Source organism: Peromyscus leucopus, chromosome 2, assembly GCF_004664715.2.
Source record: "Peromyscus leucopus breed LL Stock chromosome 2, UCI_PerLeu_2.1, whole genome shotgun sequence".
Classification (NCBI taxonomy): domain Eukaryota; kingdom Metazoa; phylum Chordata; class Mammalia; order Rodentia; family Cricetidae; genus Peromyscus; species Peromyscus leucopus.
The window spans coordinates 150,430,106-150,452,094 of record NC_051064.1 but is presented as its reverse complement, the minus strand read 5'-3'; the positions used below and the strand labels follow the sequence as shown (position 1 = coordinate 150,452,094).

The 21,989-nt window shown below is 56.5% G+C and overlaps 1 protein-coding gene across 9 annotated transcripts in view; it reads right to left on the bottom strand.

Moving 5' to 3' along the window:
* Positions 1–21,989, bottom strand: part of Chd5 (chromodomain helicase DNA binding protein 5) — a 51,373-nt gene that overhangs the window by 29,010 nt on the left and 374 nt on the right. For 8 of the 9 annotated variants that reach the window (XM_037203236.1, XM_037203238.1, XM_028883064.2 and 5 more), the window contains exons 2-9: positions 13,168–13,292; positions 8,101–8,280; positions 5,643–5,761; positions 4,965–5,203; positions 3,051–3,172; positions 2,080–2,203; positions 1,064–1,230; positions 739–960 (exon numbers count right to left, since the gene is read on the bottom strand). In XM_037203236.1, coding sequence (XP_037059131.1) covers positions 739–960; positions 1,064–1,230; positions 2,080–2,203; positions 3,051–3,172; positions 4,965–5,203; positions 5,643–5,761; positions 8,101–8,280; positions 13,168–13,292 — 1,298 coding nt within the window. Of the gene's footprint in view, positions 1–738; positions 961–1,063; positions 1,231–2,079; positions 2,204–3,050; positions 3,173–4,964; positions 5,204–5,642; positions 5,762–8,100; positions 8,281–13,167; positions 13,293–19,426; positions 19,737–21,989 lie in introns of those variants that run through there. The other variant, XM_037203239.1, reaches the window with a different exon arrangement.

Sequence of the window (21,989 nt, the reverse complement as noted above, 5' to 3'; positions counted from 1 at the left end):
GAAGAGCTGGGTACCACCCCAAGGAGGGGTGTTCTCAGGACAGCTAAGAAGGCTGCACCCGTCAGAGGGGTCTCTCCAGCCCTTACACAGACAAGGACATGCACACACACACGATACAGACATATGCACAAGACGGAGGGGACCCTGTGGGACAGGATATCCAGCACTGGAGGACAGGGCAGCTCCTCCACACATGGAACCCTCGGTGCCCACAGTGACTTGAGTCGAGGGACATGGGAAGAGTCATGTCCCTCCCTTCATAAACTCCAGGCTGTGGGGCCACCACTCTGTCACTAATCCAGCCTGGGAACACCAAGTCCAGGGTGCCTCAGGAACCCGAATCCAAGTGGAAAGCTCTGCTGCAGTGTGGTGCCTCACTGGACCTCATTTTCCTGCTGAAGATGAGCCTTGGGTGTAGCCCATTGGTGAGAGCTTGCCTGGCATACAGGCCCTGGGTTCCACGCCCAAGCAACCCCAAAACAATTTTTAAAAGTCAATGGATGGAGTTACAGCTCAATGTGAGGCCTCTTGGGTTCAGTTCCCAGTAGGAATGAGAGGTTCTTAGCTCAGAATAAATTCTCAATAAGAAGTTCTAAGGGGATTCAGGGGAGAGCGGGCGCAGTGAGACGGTGGGCGGGTCTTTGAGTACGTGCTTGTTTGGGGCGTGGCCTGGGCCAGCGGGGGCGGGCTCAGGGTCCGGTGGGCGGGGCGACTGGGGCGGGAGGTGTTAACACTCACTGTACAGCGCGGGCAGAGCCATTCACCGTTCGGGATCTCGGGCAGCGGCGGGTTGAGGCAATGCAGATGGTAGGAGGAGGGGCAGGCATCGCAACACAGGAGCTCGCCACCATCCTTGCACACGCGGCAGAACTCCATGTGATCATCCTCCTCCTCCTCACAGCCGCCCTCCTCCTCTTCCTCATCGTCGTCCTTCGGCTCCCACTGGACCCCCTCCTTCTCCTGCGGGGGGAGTCCAGGTGGGTGAAGCTTGGGCCGGGGCCCCTCCCACAGGCACCCGTCCCCAGGCCCACCAGCTCCAGTCCGGACCCCGGCCACAGCGTACACAGTGCGGGCAGCTCCACTTGCCCTCCGGAGCCTTCTCCAGCTCCGGGTCCAGGCAGACCAGGTGGTAGGCCCTCGGGCAAGTGTCGCACAGAATGATCTCCCCGCCCTGCTGGCACACTTCACAGTAGTCCTGGTGGTCTGTCTCATAGCCGTCGCCATCATCAACTGGAACGGGGAGAGAGGCGATGACCACGGCCTGCCACACACACCATTTCCACCACCCCAGGCCAGACGGGCACATGATAGGTGCTTAAATGATTTCCACTGGATGGGTAGACAGATCAAGGGAGTGAACAACGGGTGTGTGTGTGTGTGAAGGTGGACAGAGATGGGAGAGACAAGGAAGGAAGGACGGACAGACTGTGATTGCACATGGAGAAAGAACAGCAGGGACCAGAACTGGGGAGGCTGAGGCAGGGCCATCTCTATGAGTTCAAGGCCAGCCCTGTCTACATAGCAAGTTCTAGACCAGCTAGAGCTATGTAGTCAGACCCAGTCTCAAAAGCCAAAGAGAGGGAGAGAGGAGGGAGGGGTGGGGTACTTGGTGGGTCGGGAGCTGAGTGAGTGACTGACGGAGAGTAGAGTGAGCTTAAGCGCCTCCTCCTCCACTCCCCACTCTGCTAGGGCTTCACATTGAGAAACCCTAGCTGTCTTCTTACTTCTTCCTCCCTAGGACAAGACAGTGGACAAGGCCGGCTGAGGAGCACAGGGAGACTGCCTGGCTGAGGTTGGGAGAGCCTGAGACGTGAGGATGCCCTTCCCCCACGCTGCACCCCCATCACGGGGAAGCCCCGCCCCTTGGAGAGGAGCCCCGGCCCTTGCAGGGAAGCCCCGCCCTTGGAGAGGAGCCCCGCCCCTTGTAGGGAAGCCCCGCCCCTTGGAGAAGAGCCCCGCCCCTTGTAGAGGAGCCCCGCCCCTTGGAGGGGAGCACCGCCCCTTGGAGAGGAGCACCGCCCCTTGGAGAAGAGCCCCGCCCCTTGGAGAGGAGCCCCGCCCCTTGGAGAAGAGCCCTACTCCTCTTCTTCTTGCGCCTCCTCTTGTTCTTCTTGCCCAGAGCTGCAGAGCACTCGGAGCGCACGGAAGAGCTGTGGATGCTGGCGTTGTCCAGATCTGACTCCTCACGCTCATCCTCTTCGCTCTGCAGGAAAGGTCGATGGTTGGGTAAGGCGGGGCCAGGAGCTCTGAAGACTCCCTGTGGCTTTGCTCTGTCGTCCAGCCCGGCTAGAAACCGTGCTAGTGTACAGCACTTTGCAGGCCCGCCATCCCTGCAGCTCCTGCTCTGGAGTAATTCTGGTGCCTCCAACAGTTCTGCTCCATACAGTTTCCCCAGGCTCTGACCGCTGACTGCCTAACTCCTACATATCCTTCAAGGGCCACCCTAAAGAACCCCTCCCCTAGGGAATCTCCACAGATCTCTCTCAGTGGACATGCCTGATAGATTAATGGCTCCCTAAGAGCTGAGCTGGTCTGCTGCTACATCTAGGGCAGGACCATGCTCCCTTCAAGAGCAGCCAACCTCACAACCTGGCACTTGTCCCCACCAAGTGACACAGAAAAGCTCAGCAGAGCCGGGAGAAGGGACATCTGCCCAGCAGGGGTGAGGGGAGAAGGATGAGACATGGGTCGAGGAGAGGAATCACGGCTCCGCCAGCGTGGTCAAACAGGCCACTTCCCAGGGCTCCGCCCCCCAAGCACACCCTGTGAAAGGTCAGCTGATCCTCTGGCCTGATGGAGCCACACTGGGCAGCCACCGCCGCAGCTAAGCTCCCAGATCAGCAGGATGGCCAGAGTGCAAGCTAGATGGGCCCTTGCAAGGGTCCCGTCCCCACCAGTAAATGGGGAAACTGAGACCCAGCAGGCCTGTACATACAGAGACTGGGAGGAGGGTGCAGGGCTTGTTTCAGTTAGCTCGGGAAACGAGTGTGGCCCACTCTGCAAAACAGCCCTCCCCTCAGCCCCTGGCATATACACGCGCACACACTCACCGAGGACCCCTTCTTCCTCTTGCTGATCCCTCCAAAGCGGAACTTGAGCCCGGCCACTCGCTTGCCCCGCCCCTTTTTCTTGGCGTCTTTGGCGCCTTTGGTCTTCTTCCTCACTCCGGGCCCTGGCATCATGAGAAGGACTGAAATGACCAACAGTGCCGCCGGTGGCGCATTTCTCCCCTGCCACTTCACTGAGCCACCAAGGCTCCAATGAGGAATGGCTCACGTCACGTGTACCACCACTCCTTTTCTGGTGAGAAAACAGGGGGTCTGAGAGGCGAAGCTCTTGCTCAGGCTACATGGGAAGTAATGAGGAGACAAACCTGACTCAAGTCTGGCTGTCTTGGACACCGTGCTGGTCATCTGCTATGGACGCTTAGAAATGCCTACCAACTCAGGAACAGCCTCGACACTATCCAACTGACTTGCTTCCAAGGAGCCCCGCGGCTTCTGTACCAGCAGGGTGGGCCGCTGGAGCAACACTGCCCACCTGTGATCCATGCCTGGATCCCTAGAGAGTCATCCTGGTACCCAAAGCCAGGCCGCCAGCCTCCCACACCATGGGCTCCAGGCACTTCCATGGCTACCCCCAACTTTCCTGTCACCCTGGGCTAAAGGCTGTGTGAAGTTGGCCACACAGCGATTAGGCACCTAGGGAATAATGACCCCGTCCCCACCCCAGCAGCCCATCCTGCTGCCAGAAGAAGGCATGGGACATGGTGATAGATTCACACCCTTGCTAGGTAGCTTTGCCCGGTTCTCCTATGGCTACACCACACACAAGGACATGAATATGGGGCCCAGCTGCACCCAGGGCATGCCACAGAAAAGCTATTTCAATCTCTTGAGCTCGAATAGGCAGCTCAGGGAATCAACAGTTTGGCAGTAGCTCCTGGGCAGGTGGAAGTGAGAAAATAGGAAATGGGGGTTGCGCAGAGATGGGGCAGGAGAAGATGAATCGGGCAGCCCATGGCACTCACCCATCAGACACCTGAGACATAAAACAGAGGTGCCAGGCACAATACTCCACACACAATTGTCCCAGACACCAAAACACATGGGGTCCCTAGGCTCCTCTCAGCCCATCAAATCCCAAAACACGGAATACAGAGGAGTTAATGTTCCCACTGTAGGTCAATGTCCCCAGCCTCTCAGACGCCAGAACATCCCCCCAGGTTGCAGCCTGGTCCCTCCGAAGCAGAAGTCCCTGCTTGTCCTCCACCCCAGTCCATCTGCATGGAGTCAGACTGGACCTGGCTCTTTTGTTTGTTTGGTTGGTTTTGGTTTTTTCGAGACAGGGTTTCTCTGTGTAGCTTTGGTACCTGTCCTGGATCTCGCTCTGTAGCCCAGGCTGGCCTCAAACTTACAGAGATCTGCCTGGCTCTGCCTCTCAGTGCTGGGATTAAAGGCCTGTGCCAACCCACCCAGCTGGACCTTGGCCTTTTGATGTCCTTCCAGCCCTGGTCATACTCAGTCCTGTGAGGTCCCTGAACAGGGACTTGACACAAAAAGACCCTGATGGAGGAGGTGCTCACATGGGAGGGTCAGCAGGCTAACCCAAACTGCCTCAAACTTCTGTAAGTCCAAGGCTGGAACTACTCCATTCTGTGGACCCCCACCTCCATGCCACTAAGAGTTGAGGCGGGCTGAAATAAGCTCATGCCATGGAACACCACTCCACGGCACAGTGTGAGGGTAGTTGGGCAGATGTTAACTCCCAAAGGTCCACTCACAACTCCTCAGCTTCCCACCCTCCCCTGCAGGAGACAGAACAGAAGCTTTGAAAAGGGGCGTCAGCCTGAGGTCATGTAAAACACTGGGTCCTCCATGAAGAGAGCCCCTAGCTGACCTGTGGGATCGGGGTGGGCGCAGATCTGCAGACATGACTCAGTGGCCACTCACCCACAGCCTTACCTTTGCCTTCTTTGGTCTTGGCCTTGCGGATGGGCAGAGGCTGGGGCACCTGCTGGGGACTGATGGCCAGTGGAGGAGCGATGGTCACCGTCTCCACAGCTGCGGCCACAGCCGCCGCAGCTGCTGCTGCTGAGCTACCCTTAAATGGGTTGTTGGCGCTGAATTCTCGCCACTTGGCCCCCAAGACAGTCATCATTTTGGACATGGGAATCTTCGGGTTCTTCTTGGCAATGAGCGGCCTGTGGGAGAAATACAGGAAGATGAGGGAGTGGCCACCCTTTCTCTCACACCTGTGAGGTGTAGCCAACCCCACAGTCCTGGTAGAGAAACTGGCAGGAAGTGGGACAGCGAAAGGGCAGAGATGGGACCAGAGCACACCCCAGCACACTCCTGACTCCTGCATGTTTCTGTCTGGGCTGCAGACCAGAGAGGGGCCTGCAGCAGGCCATCCCCACAGAAGGACCCAGGACAGGGCCCGTGAGGGAAGTAGGCCCAACCATCTGCTACGTTAAAATGTAGGGGTCCTGACCTCAAGCCCTCCCCAGGTCCGTGGCTGCTCTTACAGTCCTCATCCACTAAGGAGCCCGGCGGCCTCTCTGTCCACGTCCCCTGACTCGGTGCCCCAGGCAAGCACAACCCCCATGGCCCCCCAGCCACAGCAGCCAGCCCCTGGCCCACCGGAGGAACTGGCTGAAGGCCTTGTAGTTGGTCAGCGTATGGTAGTCTTCCTCTGAGAACAGGTAGTCGACATCATCAAGGCCCCACTCAGCCATGAGCTGTCCCGAGGACTTGGGCTCCTGCAGAGATATGGGGTCCCAGAGTAGGATCAGGGGCAGAGCCTTCTGACCTGCCCCCTTCCTCTGAGAAAGGGGGGAGAGGCAACCGAAGAACAACTCTCACCTACCACTGAGACAGTGGAATGCCACACCCACCTATCCCGCCAACTCCACCAGTGGCATGTCTCAGACGCCAGCTCACGGGATGCCGTGAGTTTTAATGTTGAGACTGGGGAAAGGTCACACACGTTTCTCCAGAGTGGAGGCGGACAGCTGGGGGGCGGGGGGCAGGCCGGGACAGAGTGACGGGATGAAGTGGGGGCCCACCAAAGGGCAGTGCTGGAAGAGGCCCTCAGCCACCTCCCGGATGTGGTGCTAAGGGAGTGTGTGACATCCCGAAGGCCTCCTGTGAGTGTTCAACAGGGCTATCCCAGGGGTCAGAGAGCTAGAGGACAAGATGGCCTAGTGGTGTGGGATGACGGGCTGGCTGGCTGTGGAGAAATTCACTTTTTTTTAATTTGAGAGAGGGTCTCTCTATGCAGCCCTGGATGTTCTGGAACTCGCTCTGTAGACCAGGTTGGTCTAGCACTCACAAAGATCCTCCTGCCTCTACTGGGATTAAGGGCATTTGCTACTACACCCAGCTATTTCTAATGTATTTCTTTTTATGTATATCAATGTTCTGCCTACATGTATGTCTGTGCACCACATGTATACCCGGTGCCAGTCAAGGCCAGAAGAGAGCATCAGGTTGACACACACACACACACACACACACACACACACACACACACACACACACACTGGAGTCACAGTTTTTAGCCACCATGTGGTTGCTGGGAATTGAACTCAGGTCCTCTGGAAGAGCAGCCAGTGCTCTTAACCGCTGAGCCATCCTCCAGCCTTGCTCTGGGTCAGTTCTAACCATGGCTCTCCCCGATCCCAGCAGTGAGAGGTAGACAAGTTAGTTCACTCTCCTGCCTCAGTTTCCTCATTCTGCCTCATAGAGAATTAGCACAGGAGCTTGGTAAAGGGTGAATGTTCTAGTGACTGTCATCACAGAACCCGGACACCCCCCTCTCCCATGCCCTCCCTCTCCTATGCCCTCACCTGTTAAGCCCGTCAGCATGCAGTCTCTGCCACAATCCCTGGCCTTTCTGAGCAGCCAGGCGACACAGACCCCCATCCACAGAAGCAGAGAAAGAAACATTTACAGCCTTGGGGACACCAGTGAATGCCACACAGAACCGTCTGCCCTGGCCCCTCAAGTCCCCTTGGAAGCTGACTTTCGGCCCCTGCAGTGGAAGGCCACCCAGCTGGTGCACAAACCTTCCCTGAGTCCCCAGTTACCTATGTCCCAGAAATGGCTCGCAAAGCAAAAGGGCTTAGGAACCCGGTTCCACAACAGCTCAGAGATGGTTCCATGGGGGACGCCCTCCCGTGGCCAACCTGCCCCCTCCTGCCATTCCTGATGGCACCTCCGAGGAGCACAGAAACAAGCAGGTGATGATGTCCTCGACTGGTAATCCTCAACAGCCCCTGGAGTTAATTTCTCAAAACTGTCCCCAAGGATACTCCAGTCACAGCTGAATCCCAGCACACCCACGGGTGACTAATGGGATCATACTGGGTGTCAGGACACCCCCAAGGAAGAACTGCTCCTTAAGCACTCCAGTCTTCAATCATTCTTAGCAATCTGCTGCCCAGCAGCGACTGTTGATGTTTATGGTGCCATGTCGTAGCTCACAAACTATTCCTGATGACGTGAGGTCACCCACCCATTCCTCACAGCCCAGGGGATGGCCTCAGTTCAACTGGGTTGCCCTGACTTGCTTTGTCACAAAGATGCTCATGCCAAAAGGACAGCCAGGCCCGCCACGGCCACGGCCATGCAGCTCCAAGTTCACCGAGAGACTGGAGGAATTGCCCACGTGGGCAGAACTACAGAGTGCGCCAAGTACCCAGGCAGAGCTGGCCACTCGGGGCTGTCCGGCAGATGCTTGTGGCAAACACTTCGTTTGTTGTTTTATTTCCCCAAATTGCTCCAGGCAAGAGGTTCCCGACACCAAACTTGAGCTCACACTATGTATCATTCTTTCCAGAAACAGCTGCGTGCTCGGGCGGGCAAGCTGTTGCCGAGAGCAGCCCCAATCCGTCAACAAGACAGCGCACCATTGCGGCCACAGACTCCCAAGTTCTCCCTGCGTTCTCAGAAGCTGAGACGTCACGTGTATGTGCACAGAGCGCTGGGTGGCCTGCCTGGCTCAGGCTCTGAGGCTCTCCGTCCTCCTGCCCCGGCCTGCCTGGCTCAGGCTCTGAGGCTCTCCGTCCTCCTGCCCCGCCCTGGCCCCGGTAATTACCTTCAAGCACCCATCGCCATTGTCATCCTCGTCCTCATCCCTCTTTTTCCGCTTGGCTTTCTTCTCCTTCTTCTCCTTCAGTTTCTTCTTCTTCTTCTTGGTCGGGGAGTAATCGCTACCTTCGCTCTCCGACTTCTCTTCCAGATCCTCCTCATTTTCCGACAGTTCATCGTTGCTCCCCTGGAAGACAAAGGAGAACGGTGAGGGTGCCAGACACCCCAGAACGCCAAAGACCTGGATAAGTTACTCGGCCACCATCTCTCTTCATCCATGGTGTGCTGATAAGCAAGCATGAACAGAGGTGACTGAAACCAGGATTCCCCAGGCAGGTGAAGTGTGGTGTGGCTAGCCCAGGGCAAGCTCAGCTTCTGCTTTGGTCGTAATGGATTTTGGAAGCACCATGGCACTGCCCTCCAGGAACTCCTGGTAGAGGCCATGATGACCAGCGTAGAAAACCAAAGTGTGCAGGAAAAGCACCAAACGGGAGCGGATCCATCCACTAGCACCCACCCTGTACCCTTCCTCCTGGTGAAGCCAGCCGTGAATGAGCACACTGAGGACCAGCTCTCCAGAGGCCACCACGGTACAAGCCTGTCTCCAGGATGGCCACTCCATCTCAATGGTAGAAAAGGTAAATTAGGCAGCTCTTAAGATCGACTCCTTGATTTTGTTTCCTGTCTGTACAAGCAGAAAATGGCCCATTTATATGGAGATGAGGGTGTCTACGGTCATAGCAGGCCCACCAGAGAGACACTGTCCCTGGAAGGAAACAGTTTGCCTGTGACTTGGAGGGTCTTACGTGGGTTGTCACTGCCACTACAATTACCAGCTCAGGGCTTGTCACCTTTGTGACTGCTGTGAGGTATTTTCAAGGTGAGCAAAGACAGGCATGAGAAGAGATGGGGAGAGTCAGAAATGCAGGGTATGCACTGTGAACAGCATCTGGGGAGAGGGAAGGAGAAGAGAGCAGAAGAGAGGGAAGGAGATGACGGGAGACAGGGAAGGAGGGGCAGCAGGGTCTGTCTGGAGAATCTCGGGGGCCCCTCAACATTCTCTTGCCTTTCCCAGTCACTCAGCTGAGGTTGGACATGTCACTGAAGGGGCTTCTCCGTGCAGTCCCCCTGGGAAGACACCACCCATATCTTCCTGGAAGCTCAGCTCAACCTCCCCTCTAGGGGCCCTGCTCTCGAACCTGTCACCTGCTAACCAGTCACCACATCAGCGCCCTGCCAAGGCCCCCTGGCTCTCCCAGAATACTGACTCTGGTCTTCAGCCAAGGGACAGTTCCCAGCTCCCACAGCTAGCAGTGACATGGGACCCTAAAGCCACAGTTCCCAGGCTGTCATGGAAAAGTGGGAGTCAGATGGGACATCCCCTTCCCCCAGGTGACAGAGACCAGTGTCCAAGAGATCTAGAGCCCCAGCCTTCTCCCCAAAAGGAGTCTAGAGAGGGATAGAGGGCACCAGACACTTCAGCACCACAGACAGCAGCTGCAGCCTGCCCTAGGGAAGGAAACCCATGCTCCCCACCACAGCAGAGGCCGAAAGACCCAGGGTAGATGCTCACATGGCCTGCCTGTGGGTCCTTGCTAGCCTGGAACATGTGCAAGTCATTGTAACAACCTGAACCTCCAATTCTCTCATCCATGCCAGGATGAGAGGAACCGGGGGAGCATGCACATGGAGGCCCTGAAGTGGAGATGCCATGCTCAGAGACTGGGAGGGCAGGAGAGCCACTTGTGTACTGGCAGGGAACACATGGGTAGGCCAGAGCAGTCTGCATTCAGAACCACGATGCCCTTCACTCCTGATACAACTGGACCACACTCAGGCAGAGGCTTTTCCCGGGGACAACACCCCAAAACGCGGATGCCTCTGCTTGGGAAGCAGAGATCTAGCAGAGGTAGCATAGGTCCTGTCCCACTTCTTTCCACGGGAAAGGACCAAAGCCCGCCACATGGGTCACGGGCAGCTGGGTGACAGTATAAGTAGACAACATGACTCTGCCTGGTAGCTGGCCAGAGCATCCCCTGGGAAGAAGACACAGCCATATCCGGGGTTCAGGAGAAATGAGGAGTGGCCAGCACAGAGGGAGGCAGGAAGGCGCCTCCAGCAGACTGCAGCGTCTGGCAGAAGCAGCGGCCGCCTGTGCACAGCACTGATAGGGGGCGGGGCTTGGCTGAAGCTGAAAGCCTGGCCTGGATAGGAGGATTCAGCCAAGGTGCACTCCAGAGCTGGAGAGGGCAGTGGACTGAGATGGAGCCCTGGCAGGGTGGGTCTCGGGCTTGGCGCCCCTTTCCTCCAGCCCTCCACCAAAGCATAGGCCGGACATCCACCTCTTATTCCACCCATGGGGAGAGAAGACCGACCTCCAGCCCCTAGCCCTCAGCCCATCTCTCTTCTCCAAATAAAGCCAGCAGAGCCTGGGCCGCCCCACACCCGTGCCCTCACGCGTGGTGCGGTATGGGCGGGCGGAATGAGTCTGCATCCCAGCAGAACTTGCACCAGCTGTTCCCACACTTCCACCACTGGGCCCCTCCTCCCCCGACACACGTCATAAAAACATCCTGCCTAACAGAAAAGATGATGGGGGGGCGGGGAAACGCTACAGCTGGATCTGAAATGCATCCACGGAGGGGCAGACCTGGGGGCAGCAACGTCACTAGAGAGAAGGGGTAAAACTGGCCAAGAACCAGACGAAGAGGGACCACTCAGTGTCTCAGGACTTACCAGGGTTGCACACCTTTGATCCCAACACCCAGGAAGCAAAGGCAAGTGGAATTCTGAGTTTGAGGTCAGTTTATATACCAAATTCCAGGCCATCTAGTGAGACCCTGTCTTAAAGAAACGTGCCAGGAGATGAGGAGGTGGGCCACACCCCATTCGGGAAGGAGACACAGACCAGTAAGTCTAATAAATGCCACAAACCAACCTCGGTCCTGAGTTCTGAGAGAAACCAAAGCACATAACAGGCTGTGAAAATCAGAATGGCAGCCGGGTCTTTAACCTTGGCGTTGCCCTTGGTGAAAACAACCCTGGGTGTGACTGTACGCGGGGCACGAGTGGTGTGAGGAGAACCTTAGGAGACACATGCAAAGCTCCTCAGATGCCACACCCAGATTGAGGGCAAAGAGGGGTCTCTGCTCGGAGCCCCTTCGCCTGCTGAGGACACGGCGCGCCAGCCACAGCTGGAGGGGACCCCAGGTGGGCAGCGACACCACCCTGCTTCCTTCCCCACGCCACGGTTTCTGAGTCCAGGCCTCCTGGCTTGCTCTCTTTCCCCTTCTATCCCCAGCACACACATCCCATCTCCTGAAAAAGAGAGCGTTTAGACTCAAAGGAAGAACTCGGGGAGTTGGTCATTCTCGACTTGGGGTCCTTCAAGACTGAGAGGGAAAAAGAAAGAATGAAATGTGAGCCTTCCCATTCACCAGTGTTATAAACAGTTATAATTTAGCACTGAATAATTGGTTGCTATGGCAACCGCTGCAGTACAGGTTGAAATCAGTTCTCCCTCCTGCGCTCCGGTCTGACAGGGAGCTTCATCTACATATGCTCAGGTTCCGGCTGCAGCCCGGTTATTTTATGTAAATCAGAATCCACGGCTTGCTGCTTGCCTGTGTGTCCCCCCCCCCCGCCCCGCCCGCCCAAACCACTGCTTAGAGCCCACCTGCTCCGGCCCCCTCTGCGCCTCAGAGTCACCTGGTGGGGGATGCGGTGGTGGGGTTGGGGAGGAAGGAGATTCCCACACCGTGATCTAGGGCTGCAGGGTGGGTGGGTGGGCAGACAGATCCTCCTCTTTGTAAATAGCACGCTATAGACTGCCATCCCCACCCCAGATCCTGCAGCTGGTGAGAGCCAAGCTCTGGGGGGCGGGAATAAAGGGGAGAGAGCACCCCTGGCCCAAGGGTCACCTCTGGTGCTCAGCATCTGGAAATCCTTTTAAAGAAGCAGCATTGCATCTCAAGGAGAGACGGCAGGAGCAAAGGAGGGAATGGAAGAGAGGAGGAGGGAAATGAGGAAGGGGAGGGAGAAGACATGGAGAGGAGAGATTAATAAGGCGGAGGAAAAAAACACGGCCGGCCGGACGGCCAGAGGAAGAGCCTGACAGAACCAGAGGAAGGCAGTACAGAGAACAACAAACATCCTCACTGTGACTGTAGTCCCAGGAAGAGACAAAAAAAAAAAAAAAAAAACAGCCTTCCTAGGAGGCCACCAGACCCCCGCCCCCACCAGCCCTACAGCTCCACACCTTCCCTACCTCTAGCCTCCTTCCTAGCCAGAGTGGTGTCAATCCTGTGCCCAGGAAGGATCGAGAAAAAAACCAGTCCTGCTTAGAACGAAAGCTCTCCACCCACCCCACCCCTGGGAAGCCGGCTGGGCAAGTGGATGGTCCCAGAGCATGGCCTGACACTAGAGAGCAAGTAGAGAAGTAGAGGTGGCCCCCGTCCCCTGCCATGAGGTCCAGGACCCAAAGCTGAGAACAGTGACACCAGAGTGAGACCTCACAGCCTCAAGCAGGAAGTCTGGGGACCTGGGTCCCAGGGCCTCCCAGAACCTATCCACTGCCCTGCCCTGGACAGATCTGCAGGGCCAAGGGCTGTTATCAGGAGGAGGCAGTGGCTGCCATAGGAGATTCTGAGGCTCATGTCAAGGGAGCTGGTTCCCAACACTGCTATCAACGGGGAGGCTCCAAGCACAGGGCCCGCTCCCCATCCTCCACTTCCTCCTCTGGATAATGTGGACAGAGAGAGTCCCAGCATCTCGAATACAGAGCCATCAGAACCAGAACTGACTTTCTCTGCACTCAGTAGGATTCACTGAGAGACAGAGGCTCCTACAGAGCAGCCAGAGAGAGGGCAGACTGCGGCACTGCCAAGGGCCAGGCTGAGACTCCAACCAGTGAGAAAGAGCATCCTGGTGTTCCCGCTCAGGGCAGGACAGCTGACCCTCCAACCATCTTAAGAAGCAGAACATGCCATTTCCATCTTGGGGGACTTCTGCATGACTCCTCCACAAGTCATCACGAAAACACAAGGTCGAGCCCACCGCACCCCACGCGCCTCACCTCCTTCTTCTTCCTCTTGCCTTTGGACTTGCTCTCTTTCAGTTTCTTAGGCTTCTTCTTGGGAAGGCTCACGGGCTCTGCAGGGAAGAAATCCTCGAAGCCTTCAAGGCCACCATCATCTTCTTCTGCAGGGGTTGGAAGGGAGAGGGGTCATCTTCAGTTTTAGCCAGAACCAGGAACACAGAACCAAAGGTCATGGGATTCCCCACACCACTCAGATCCAACGATGCCAGATCACAGCCATGCAACCAGAGTCCTAGGCCAAGTGACAACTGTCATATCTACCTAGTGGGTGGCACAGGTCACCTCCCCTCTCTGACCCTTCCTTCCTTAAGGCCCAGTGGTGACGCACACCTTTAATCCCAGCACTCAGGAGGCAGAGCCAGGCAGATCTCTGTGAGTTCGAGGCCAGCCTGGGCTACAGAGTGAGTTCCAGGAAAGGCGCCAAAACTACACAGAGAAACCCTGTCTCAAAAAACTAAAGAAGAAGAAGAAGAAGAAGAAGAAGAAGAAGAAGAAGAAGAAGAAGAGGAAGAGGAGAGAGGAGGAGGAGACAATAATCACCTACTCCTGAACCCATAAGCAAAAGCTAGGGTCTAGTCTGGTGTCCCTACTGACCTGGGAGAGAAGTGGCCTCATGGGACATCCGAGTCATCATTGCTCTCTGGTCTGGGGAAGGCTGGGGCCCAATAGAGAGGCCAGGCTGAGTAAGGCCTAGCCTTACCTCCAGAAGTTCAAGTATATCTGAGATATGCCTGGTGAATGCAATACAAGAAAGGACCCGGTCCCATCCCAAAGACGTGATAGGCTCCCTCTTAATGTGGGATTCAAGACTACACTGCTTCCCCTGCCCAGCCCTGTGCAGGGAATTGAGACACATGACCAACCTAGATGCACAGGGATAGCAGGATGCTAAGCCCATTCTGCATGTGGCTTTTCCAGAAATTGCCTGTGAGTCCCAAATCCCTCACTGTCTTCAAGAATTAAAGGCCAAAAGCCAGACATGGCTGAGCGTGCCCAGAACCCCAACAATGGGGAGAGCTTGCTAACCACCCCATCTAGCCAAACTGGGAGAACTATGGTCCAGCAAGAAATCCTGGCTGAAGGTAACAAGGCAGAGTGTGGTAGAGAAAGCCTCTCTGTCTTCCTCCGGCTTCCACCTGTGCACACACCTACACACTCAGGTGTACACACCACATACACAACTTTTTAAAATTAAAGGCCAAGAGGGAGCAGGGTGGGCTTAGGGTCTGGGGTCATTTAAAAGGTGGCTACTGGCTCATGTCATCCCAAAAGGAGAAAGGTTAAGTTGGCCCCAGCTCACCTTTAACCTAAAAGGGACTTCTGTACTGGAGAGACATGGTGAGCTGGAGCCTGGTTCCTACCCACTGGGGAAACCCAGTTAAGCCAATATTCCCATTCACCAGATATGACCTCAGAGGTGAGGTGTTAAAGGTCATCTGAAGGACATGGTAGCAAGAACTAAACCACCCAGAGTAGAGAGATGGCCACCCAGAAGGGCAAAGGAGAGAGAGAGAGAGACCCAGAAGGGCAAAGGACAGAGAGATGGCCACCCAGAGGGGCAAAGGAGAGAGAGAGAGAGAGAGAGAGAGACAGAGAGAGAGAGAGAGAGAGAGAGAGAGAGCCACCCAGAAGGGCAAAGGACAGAGAGATGGCCCCCCAGAGGGACAAAGGAAGCTCCCAGAATAAAATAGCTCCAAGACCGCGAGCAAGCCTACTTCCCCAGCCCCTAGCCTGGGTGCCCTGGCGGGCCCCTTCTGCTCCCGACCTCATGTTCTACACACAATGAGTAGCTAGGGGTGGCCAGAGGAGTAGAGAGGAGTCTGGGCCTTGTATGTGTGCACAGAGAGGCAACATCCTTCTCTCAGGTCCCACACAAGTCCACGGGCCAGCCTTTGCTAACTTGAACCCCAGAGCCCCGTGGAAGACAGGTTCCCACTGGGTCTGTCTGGTTCCCTATACATGGTGGCTAACTTCAGTCACACACATCCCACTCTCAGAAGGCAATCTGGGGGCAAGGTACCCCTCAGCACTAGGACCCCATCCAAGGGACAAGCCCTGCCTGCCAACACAGCTCCCCGGAGTCTCCAGGACAGGGACAGAGTGTGCCAAGGCTCCAGCCCCTCCCTGTTGTAAGAGTGGAACCCAGAAGAGCAGGCAGTAAATACAGAGAGAGGAGGAGGCAGACTCAAGGCAGGACTGGGAGTTGCTACAAGGAGGCGGCCTGAATATAGTCCAAATGCAGGTCATCCTTGGAGGACCACTGCAGTACATGCCAACCTACAGGGGGGGCACTGCCGAGGCGGGGTCCCTGTGGGGGTGCAGCTACTGTGGTCTTGGCGGGACTCCAGAGCACAGCACAGGGGGTAGTGGGCCAATCCTGACCTGAGCTTACGTGGGCCAGGAACCCAAGCTGAGACCAGGTGATGCCGGAAGTAATACATCCTGTTCCTCTGAGCCAGAGGCAGGAAAAATCTACAGAGAGGCCCTCAGTGTCATCTTGGAGTAAAGGAATCTTGGCAATAACGCCGAGGATGGCAGGAGGCCAGGCCAGAGTGGCCAGCGGGATACCCATCCACACCTGTGTGCTCTCGCAGCATCCCAGACACCCACCCAAGCAGAAGCACCTCATCCCCTGGGAGTGCTCCACACCAGTTATGTAACAGGCTCCAGGCTGATGCAATCTCAAGGGGGCCCTTCTCCCTCCTGCCTCCGCTGGGCAGTCCTCTGTCTCCACCCAGCAGGGGAATCCCCAGACTTAGGAAGCCAGCCCAGCACATGTTCCCCGACTGACCAGCAGGAGACAGAGGTCCACAGGTTGCTGGGAATGTTCTAGAAGGAAGCCTGTAATCACTCGTGGATACAGAAGAGGGCAAGAGGGGCCCCCAGGCTAGCTGTAACTCATCCAGAACAAACAGAGACCCCATGTCCATAGACAGCACCCCTCTTCCTCCACAAGACAAACCCACAGTCCAAGGCTGCCTGATTAATTAACAAGAAAAACAAATAAATAAATCTTCCTCCAGGAAATTTCCAGAGCTGGCAGAGGAGGATGGGACCCAGCTCTGACCACGCCTCTCTCTAGCAGGTACTTCCTGTCCCCACCTCACTTCTGGTAGCCCTGAGGACACCTCAGGCCTGACCCTCTGAGACACCGGATCCTACCCATCACCCCACACACCTAGTCCTCACTGGCACTCCAGCCTTCTCTCCCCAAATGGGCCATATCCATCTTCAGCAACAGGTCTGGAGCCTTCTAAAATCAAGCTTGGGAGTCACCGTCCAAGCCACCCCACCCTCAGCCACGCCCAAGTCTCAGGCTTCCTTCCCACGGCCCCATCGGCCAGGGGCAGGTCAGAGGCAGATTTTAAAACCCGAGCATGTGGCCAGTGGGGGAGATAGAATTCCACTACTCCGGAGTGAGGGGACCCAGGGTGGGGGCAGCCAGACAATAAAACAATTTGTCCTGCCAATTCCCAGCCCCCAGAGGCTGCCCTAATGCCCTTCTGGCCCGTCTGACGGTACCCTCAAACACCAGCCCTGCCCCACCCCAAGGCCCGAGGCTCCATCGATCCCAGTCAGCTATAATTAGGACCATTAGCTTGGTAACTCCTCACTTCTTAAGTGGTCCCAGACAGAGGAGGCCTGAGGAGAAGCAGGGGGGGCTCTTTCGGGGACTTGGGGTGGGACAGCGTGGGGGTCAGGGGACAGAATCCAGCAGGGCAAAGGCACAACTTCCAAAGCCTTTTCTGATCTCCGCCAGCCCCTTGTTAGCTGGTCCCACGCCCTGTCCCTCAGGCCTGCATTCTCCTGCTGCAGCTGGGTGAGCCGGTGACCCTTCCCGACTAGTAAATTACAGCAGTGGCACTGAGCCAGGTGTGGTGGCACGGGCCTCTAATCTCAGTCCGAGGCAGGGTGATGTCAAAGTTCAAAGACATCCTGGGCACACAGCAAGGCCTTGCCTGAAGAAACAAGAAAACTCTGCAATGCCCCCATTTACAGATATGGGACTCTGAGGACCTCGTCACCTGCCCACATCTCAGTCCCCCTACAGCCAGGTGGCAACATACCAGGATGGGAGCCCTCCCTAGCTCCGCCCTCCAGGCCTTGGACCTGCCAGAGCCCAGTATTTCAGCAGTGGGCCCTGTGTGCCAAGCTCAGGCCTGTACCCCAGGACCACTGAAGTGGCTAAGGCCGGCTCTGGATCAGGATTGCCAGAGCCTGAGAGAGGGGTGGGGGCAAATGAGGACAGATCCAGGAACCTACACCCAGGGTGAAATCCTGCCGGCTCCAGGCCCTGCCTCCTCTGAGGAAGAACAAGACGCCAGGAAGCTTTTCCAACAGGGCTATAGTAGGAGAAGTTATGTCATCTGAGTCACTGAGTAGGAGGACTAAGGGGTCAGAGGCAGGAGCTGGGACAAGACTTTCATCTCCAAAGTCTCAGGAGTAAATCAGCTAATGATGAGATCTAGCTTAGTCCACCATCCTTCCCAGAACCCAGGGAGTAGGGGCTCCTTCTGTTTCCAGCCCCCAACCCATCTCCAAGTAGGGAACAGGGCCACCTAGTGGTCAGGAGGGAAGAGGGCCAGAGAAGCTTCAAACCAACACCCCTTCCTGACCAGGAGCCCTAAAGCCTCCCCCACTAGCCATTTCCTCATCTGTGAAATGAGCTTCATGCTGCAGCCTTCCTCCTGGGCAATGGAGAGATGCAGAATCGTAAACACGAGACTCCAATGCTGGGTGCAGCTCAGTCATGCAAAAAGAACCCAGGAGGGGTCACAGGGTGGAGGTATTCTGGGGCCAGGGCTTCTGGGCAAGGAAAAGCCTAACTGAAGTTCTCACTAATCTCTGAACCTCCCCCCTCCCCGGCACAGGCCCTCAGCCGACCCAGAGCAGTGCTACCGTAACCCAAGAGGTAATTAATAATTTATTTATGACATTTAACAAAACCCAGACATCACCTCATTGGCCTCTCATAAAAGAAAGCAGGCGGCAGTCCTGAAGTGAGGGGAGAAGAGGAATGGAGCGGGGGACCTCTTACCCTAAGTGACTGGGACCTGGAGAGTGAGGACGACCCAGGGAAGCAGGGAGAAACCTCCAGTCAGATGCAGAGAATGGGTGGGTGGGAAGAAAGAGGCAAGGAGTGGAAGGCATGGAGGCATGGGAGGACAGGGACAGGGACAAGGGACAAGGGAGAGGCAGGGATGCCAGACAGAGCAGATAAAGACTGAGGAGGGGACAGAGCAGGAGAAAGAGACAGAATTACAGAGACGGAATAGTCTGAGAAGTCCCTCTGCAAGACCCCTAGAAGCCTGGTGAGGTGGCGCACGCCTTTAATCCCAGCACTCGGGAGGCAGAGGCGGGAGGATCTCTGTGAGTTTGAGGCCAGCCTGGTTTACAGAATGAGTTCTAGAACAGCCAGAGCTACATAGTGAGACCTTAAAAAAAAGAAAAAAAAAAGGTTCCCCCAGAATATTAAGACAAATACACTGCTCAGTACTTGGGTCGAAGATATTCAAGAAATCTGTGTTGACCAGGTGGGCGGAGAGATGGTAGAAAATGGAATGGACTGGGCAGACGGAAGGAAAGAGGTGGATGGATAATGGGTAGGTATAGATGGTAGATGACTGGATGGACACGCAGTGTGGCAGGTATACGGATGGAGAGCTGGTGGACAGACGGCTGGAAGGCGGATGGGTAGATGAATAAGCGGATGGAGGGTAAAGAATGGATAGATGGTAGATGGATAGGTAGGTTTTAGATAGCTGGCGGATGGAAGGATGATGGATGAGTGGATGGCAGGATGGCTAATTGGTTGGTATTGTGGATTGATAATTAGATGCTTGGGTGGGTGTTCAATACAGTCAGGCTCCCTGGAACATCCCCACTCCATAGGGGCAAGCTTAGAAAGCGTGGGCCTTTGGGAATCATGGAAGTTATTCTCTCCTCCCTTCTGAACCTAAGAAGCCTAGGATTCTAAGGTAGAGGTAGATCCATGAGCGGAGACAGGAACCAGTCAAGTCTCCCTAGGACCACAGTAGTTACCCTGCCCAGCCAAAAGAGAGTCTGGGCTCACAGTGATTGAGAAAGGACTAGGCTAGCCAGGCAGGGAGACCTCCAACTCAGCAGAACCCACCTCTGAGGAAAAGCCTTGAGGGCCTGTCCTCTCTGCCTTCACCCCGCCTCAGGCTTCTCACTCCCAGCCTGTCTCCAGCCCAGGTCCCCAGCAGACACTTACTAGATGAGGGGGCAAGTCTCAGAAGCATGTCCCTGGGGAGGCAGGACGGCTACCCCCTTTGGATGGTGCTAATTACACCTGCCATGGTTTGCTATGTGTGTGATGTGCTGGGCACTATGACCTGAATGTTCTACGTGTACTATCCCACGAGGCCTCATAATAACCTTCTATGAGGTAGCTGCCGCTGGATTCATTCTACAAGTGGGGACACTGAGGCAGAGGGTTGGGGGGCTTGTCCCAAGACCACGGGGCTAACAAGAACAGGCCGGGATTTAAGTTCTCCTCGATCCAACTCTTAAGTCCTCCCCTTGACCAGCACACTCCCCTGGGAATCTGGCAGCTGCCAATCTCTAAGCCAGAAGAGATGGGAGCCTACCCCCCTTTCCTCTTCACGGCAGGCTCACCCACCAGCCACAAAGCTGGAGAGAACTGGCCAAGGAAAAGCCCCATGTAGGAAGCAAACTGCCCGAAGGCCAGCTGCTGCCGGTTGAGAATTCGTGTGAAGGCTTCCAGGAACACTGGCTCTTCCTCCCAGGCTCCAGGGGTCTAAGAGGTCACTTCCATGGCCTCCTCAGCTAAGAGTAGCTCCACTGCAAGCTGCAAAGGGCCATGAGGGGCAGCTAGTAGGCCAGGGCTCCACACTGCAGACAGACATGAGGACCAGGATAGGACTGTCCCCACATGCAGGGAGCCAGGGATGACCTCGAAACTCCCTCACCATTAGACACAATCTCTCGGGTACCCTCAGTTCCAAGTGTCCCTCCAAATTGCAGTTAGGGATTCCACTGGGGGGGGGGGCACGGTACTGACAGAGGAATAACAAGGTTCCAGAGAACAGGAAGTGCCACAAGCAAATAACCCCTTGAAATGGGTCTGAGACTCTGCGCTGAGGATGAAAGGGGGTGTCCCATAATGCACTGGAGCTGAGACCTACATGAACAGAACAAACTTGTGAGCAAAAGACAGGAGTCAAGCAGAGGTCAAAACCAGGGCCCAAGGACAGGGCACCTCCTGCAGTGTCCCATAGAAATACTGTCAGCAGACACCAGGAATCAGAGCCCAGCGAGGCTGTGTGTGAACAAGGAGCCCTGGGAAGACTGGATGGACCAATGGTCTGGTTCTAAGCAGGGAAGGCCATTGACCACTGGCCGGGAAGTTCTGCAGGGGCCAAGGGAGGGGGTGGAAGCTTACACCAGGGACCTGGGAAAGTGCTGGAGCCCCGGAAGGCTCTGGAGACAAAGTAGTTTTATAGTGGTTGATGGACAGGGCCCAGAATTCCCAGCCAGAGACAGGAGCAGGGTCTCCTTCACGTGGCTTTGGAAGTGCTCCTGAAGGCCCCAGGGGGACAGTCCCCTGCCTGCCCTGCAGGGAAAGAAGGGAAGGCACAGATTAGGAGGAAGACTGGACCAAGATTCAACCCCTAGAGCCCCAACAATGAAGTTGGGTGTCCACCATCCTGGGGGCACTCCAAACCTCACCAAGCCCTGCTCTCCGACACAAGCAAGGTCAGGCAGGAAGGAGAAGGAGACACTGTTGGGATAGCTGAAGTCCCAGACACAGGGCTGTGGAGAAACACTCAGCTGTCCACTGGCCCCGTCAGGATCACAAAAGACCACGCCCCAGTCACCACCAGGGATCTCTGAAGAGTTAGGCTCCCAGGCAGAAACAGCTACAGGTTTCTTGGCATGTGCGTGGCCTCTGATTTCCCCTCTGAGAGAGGAACTAACTGCTTCAGCCTGGGATTCAGCAGTCAACTACTGTAAACCATAGCTCTGCACACCTCACCCCATGGAAGGCTCTTGGCCTGGATGGAAGGGGAGGCGTTGAGCAGCAGGCCCTGCAGGGGGCCCCAGTGACAGCCTTAAATCTGCTAACAAACAAGCCAGTCCGCAGGAGAGGAAACTGGGGACAGGGGGTGTGGCCCCTGGTGAAGAGACCCGAATGGCCTGGGAGGTGCTGCTCTGTCCCGAAGAACGGGAGCTGGGGTTCGAGTGTGTGAAATAGTCTCATCCATAGGGATGTAGATTCCTGGGCAAAGGAGGACCTTCTGGCCTCTCACAAGTCCCTCCGAAGTCCAGGAGGAGCCATAGACTTGGGAAGCTGAGAAGTGATACCCCTCAGAAGGAGGGAGGGCAGCCGAGAGGGTGAGGCCCTGCCAGACTGTGCCAGGACGGGAGCAGTTAACTGAAGAATCCTCCTGCAAGGTAACCCCTGAGACACAAGCACGATGGAGGCTGAATTCGAAGAAGCAACTGGCAAGGGCAGGGGCGGTGGCCCTGGGGCGTCAGGCCCACAGGCAAGGCGGCGGGGTGGTCTGGGAACAGGGCTGGCACTAGCGCGCTGAGCACACACGGCGGCCTGGGCAAAGTGCTGGGGAGCGACTGCCAGGCACCGGGAGTCGGAGCCCGCGCACCCCGGCTCGGGCATCGCCAGCTCCCCACGCGCGGCCCGTCCTCGCCCCGCCCGCAGCGCGCGCTTCCCGCCGCCTTCAAGGGCACGCGGGCTGACCCCGGCGGCGCCGCCGCGCCCCCTCCCGCCTCGCCGCCCGCGCAGGCCCCCGCCG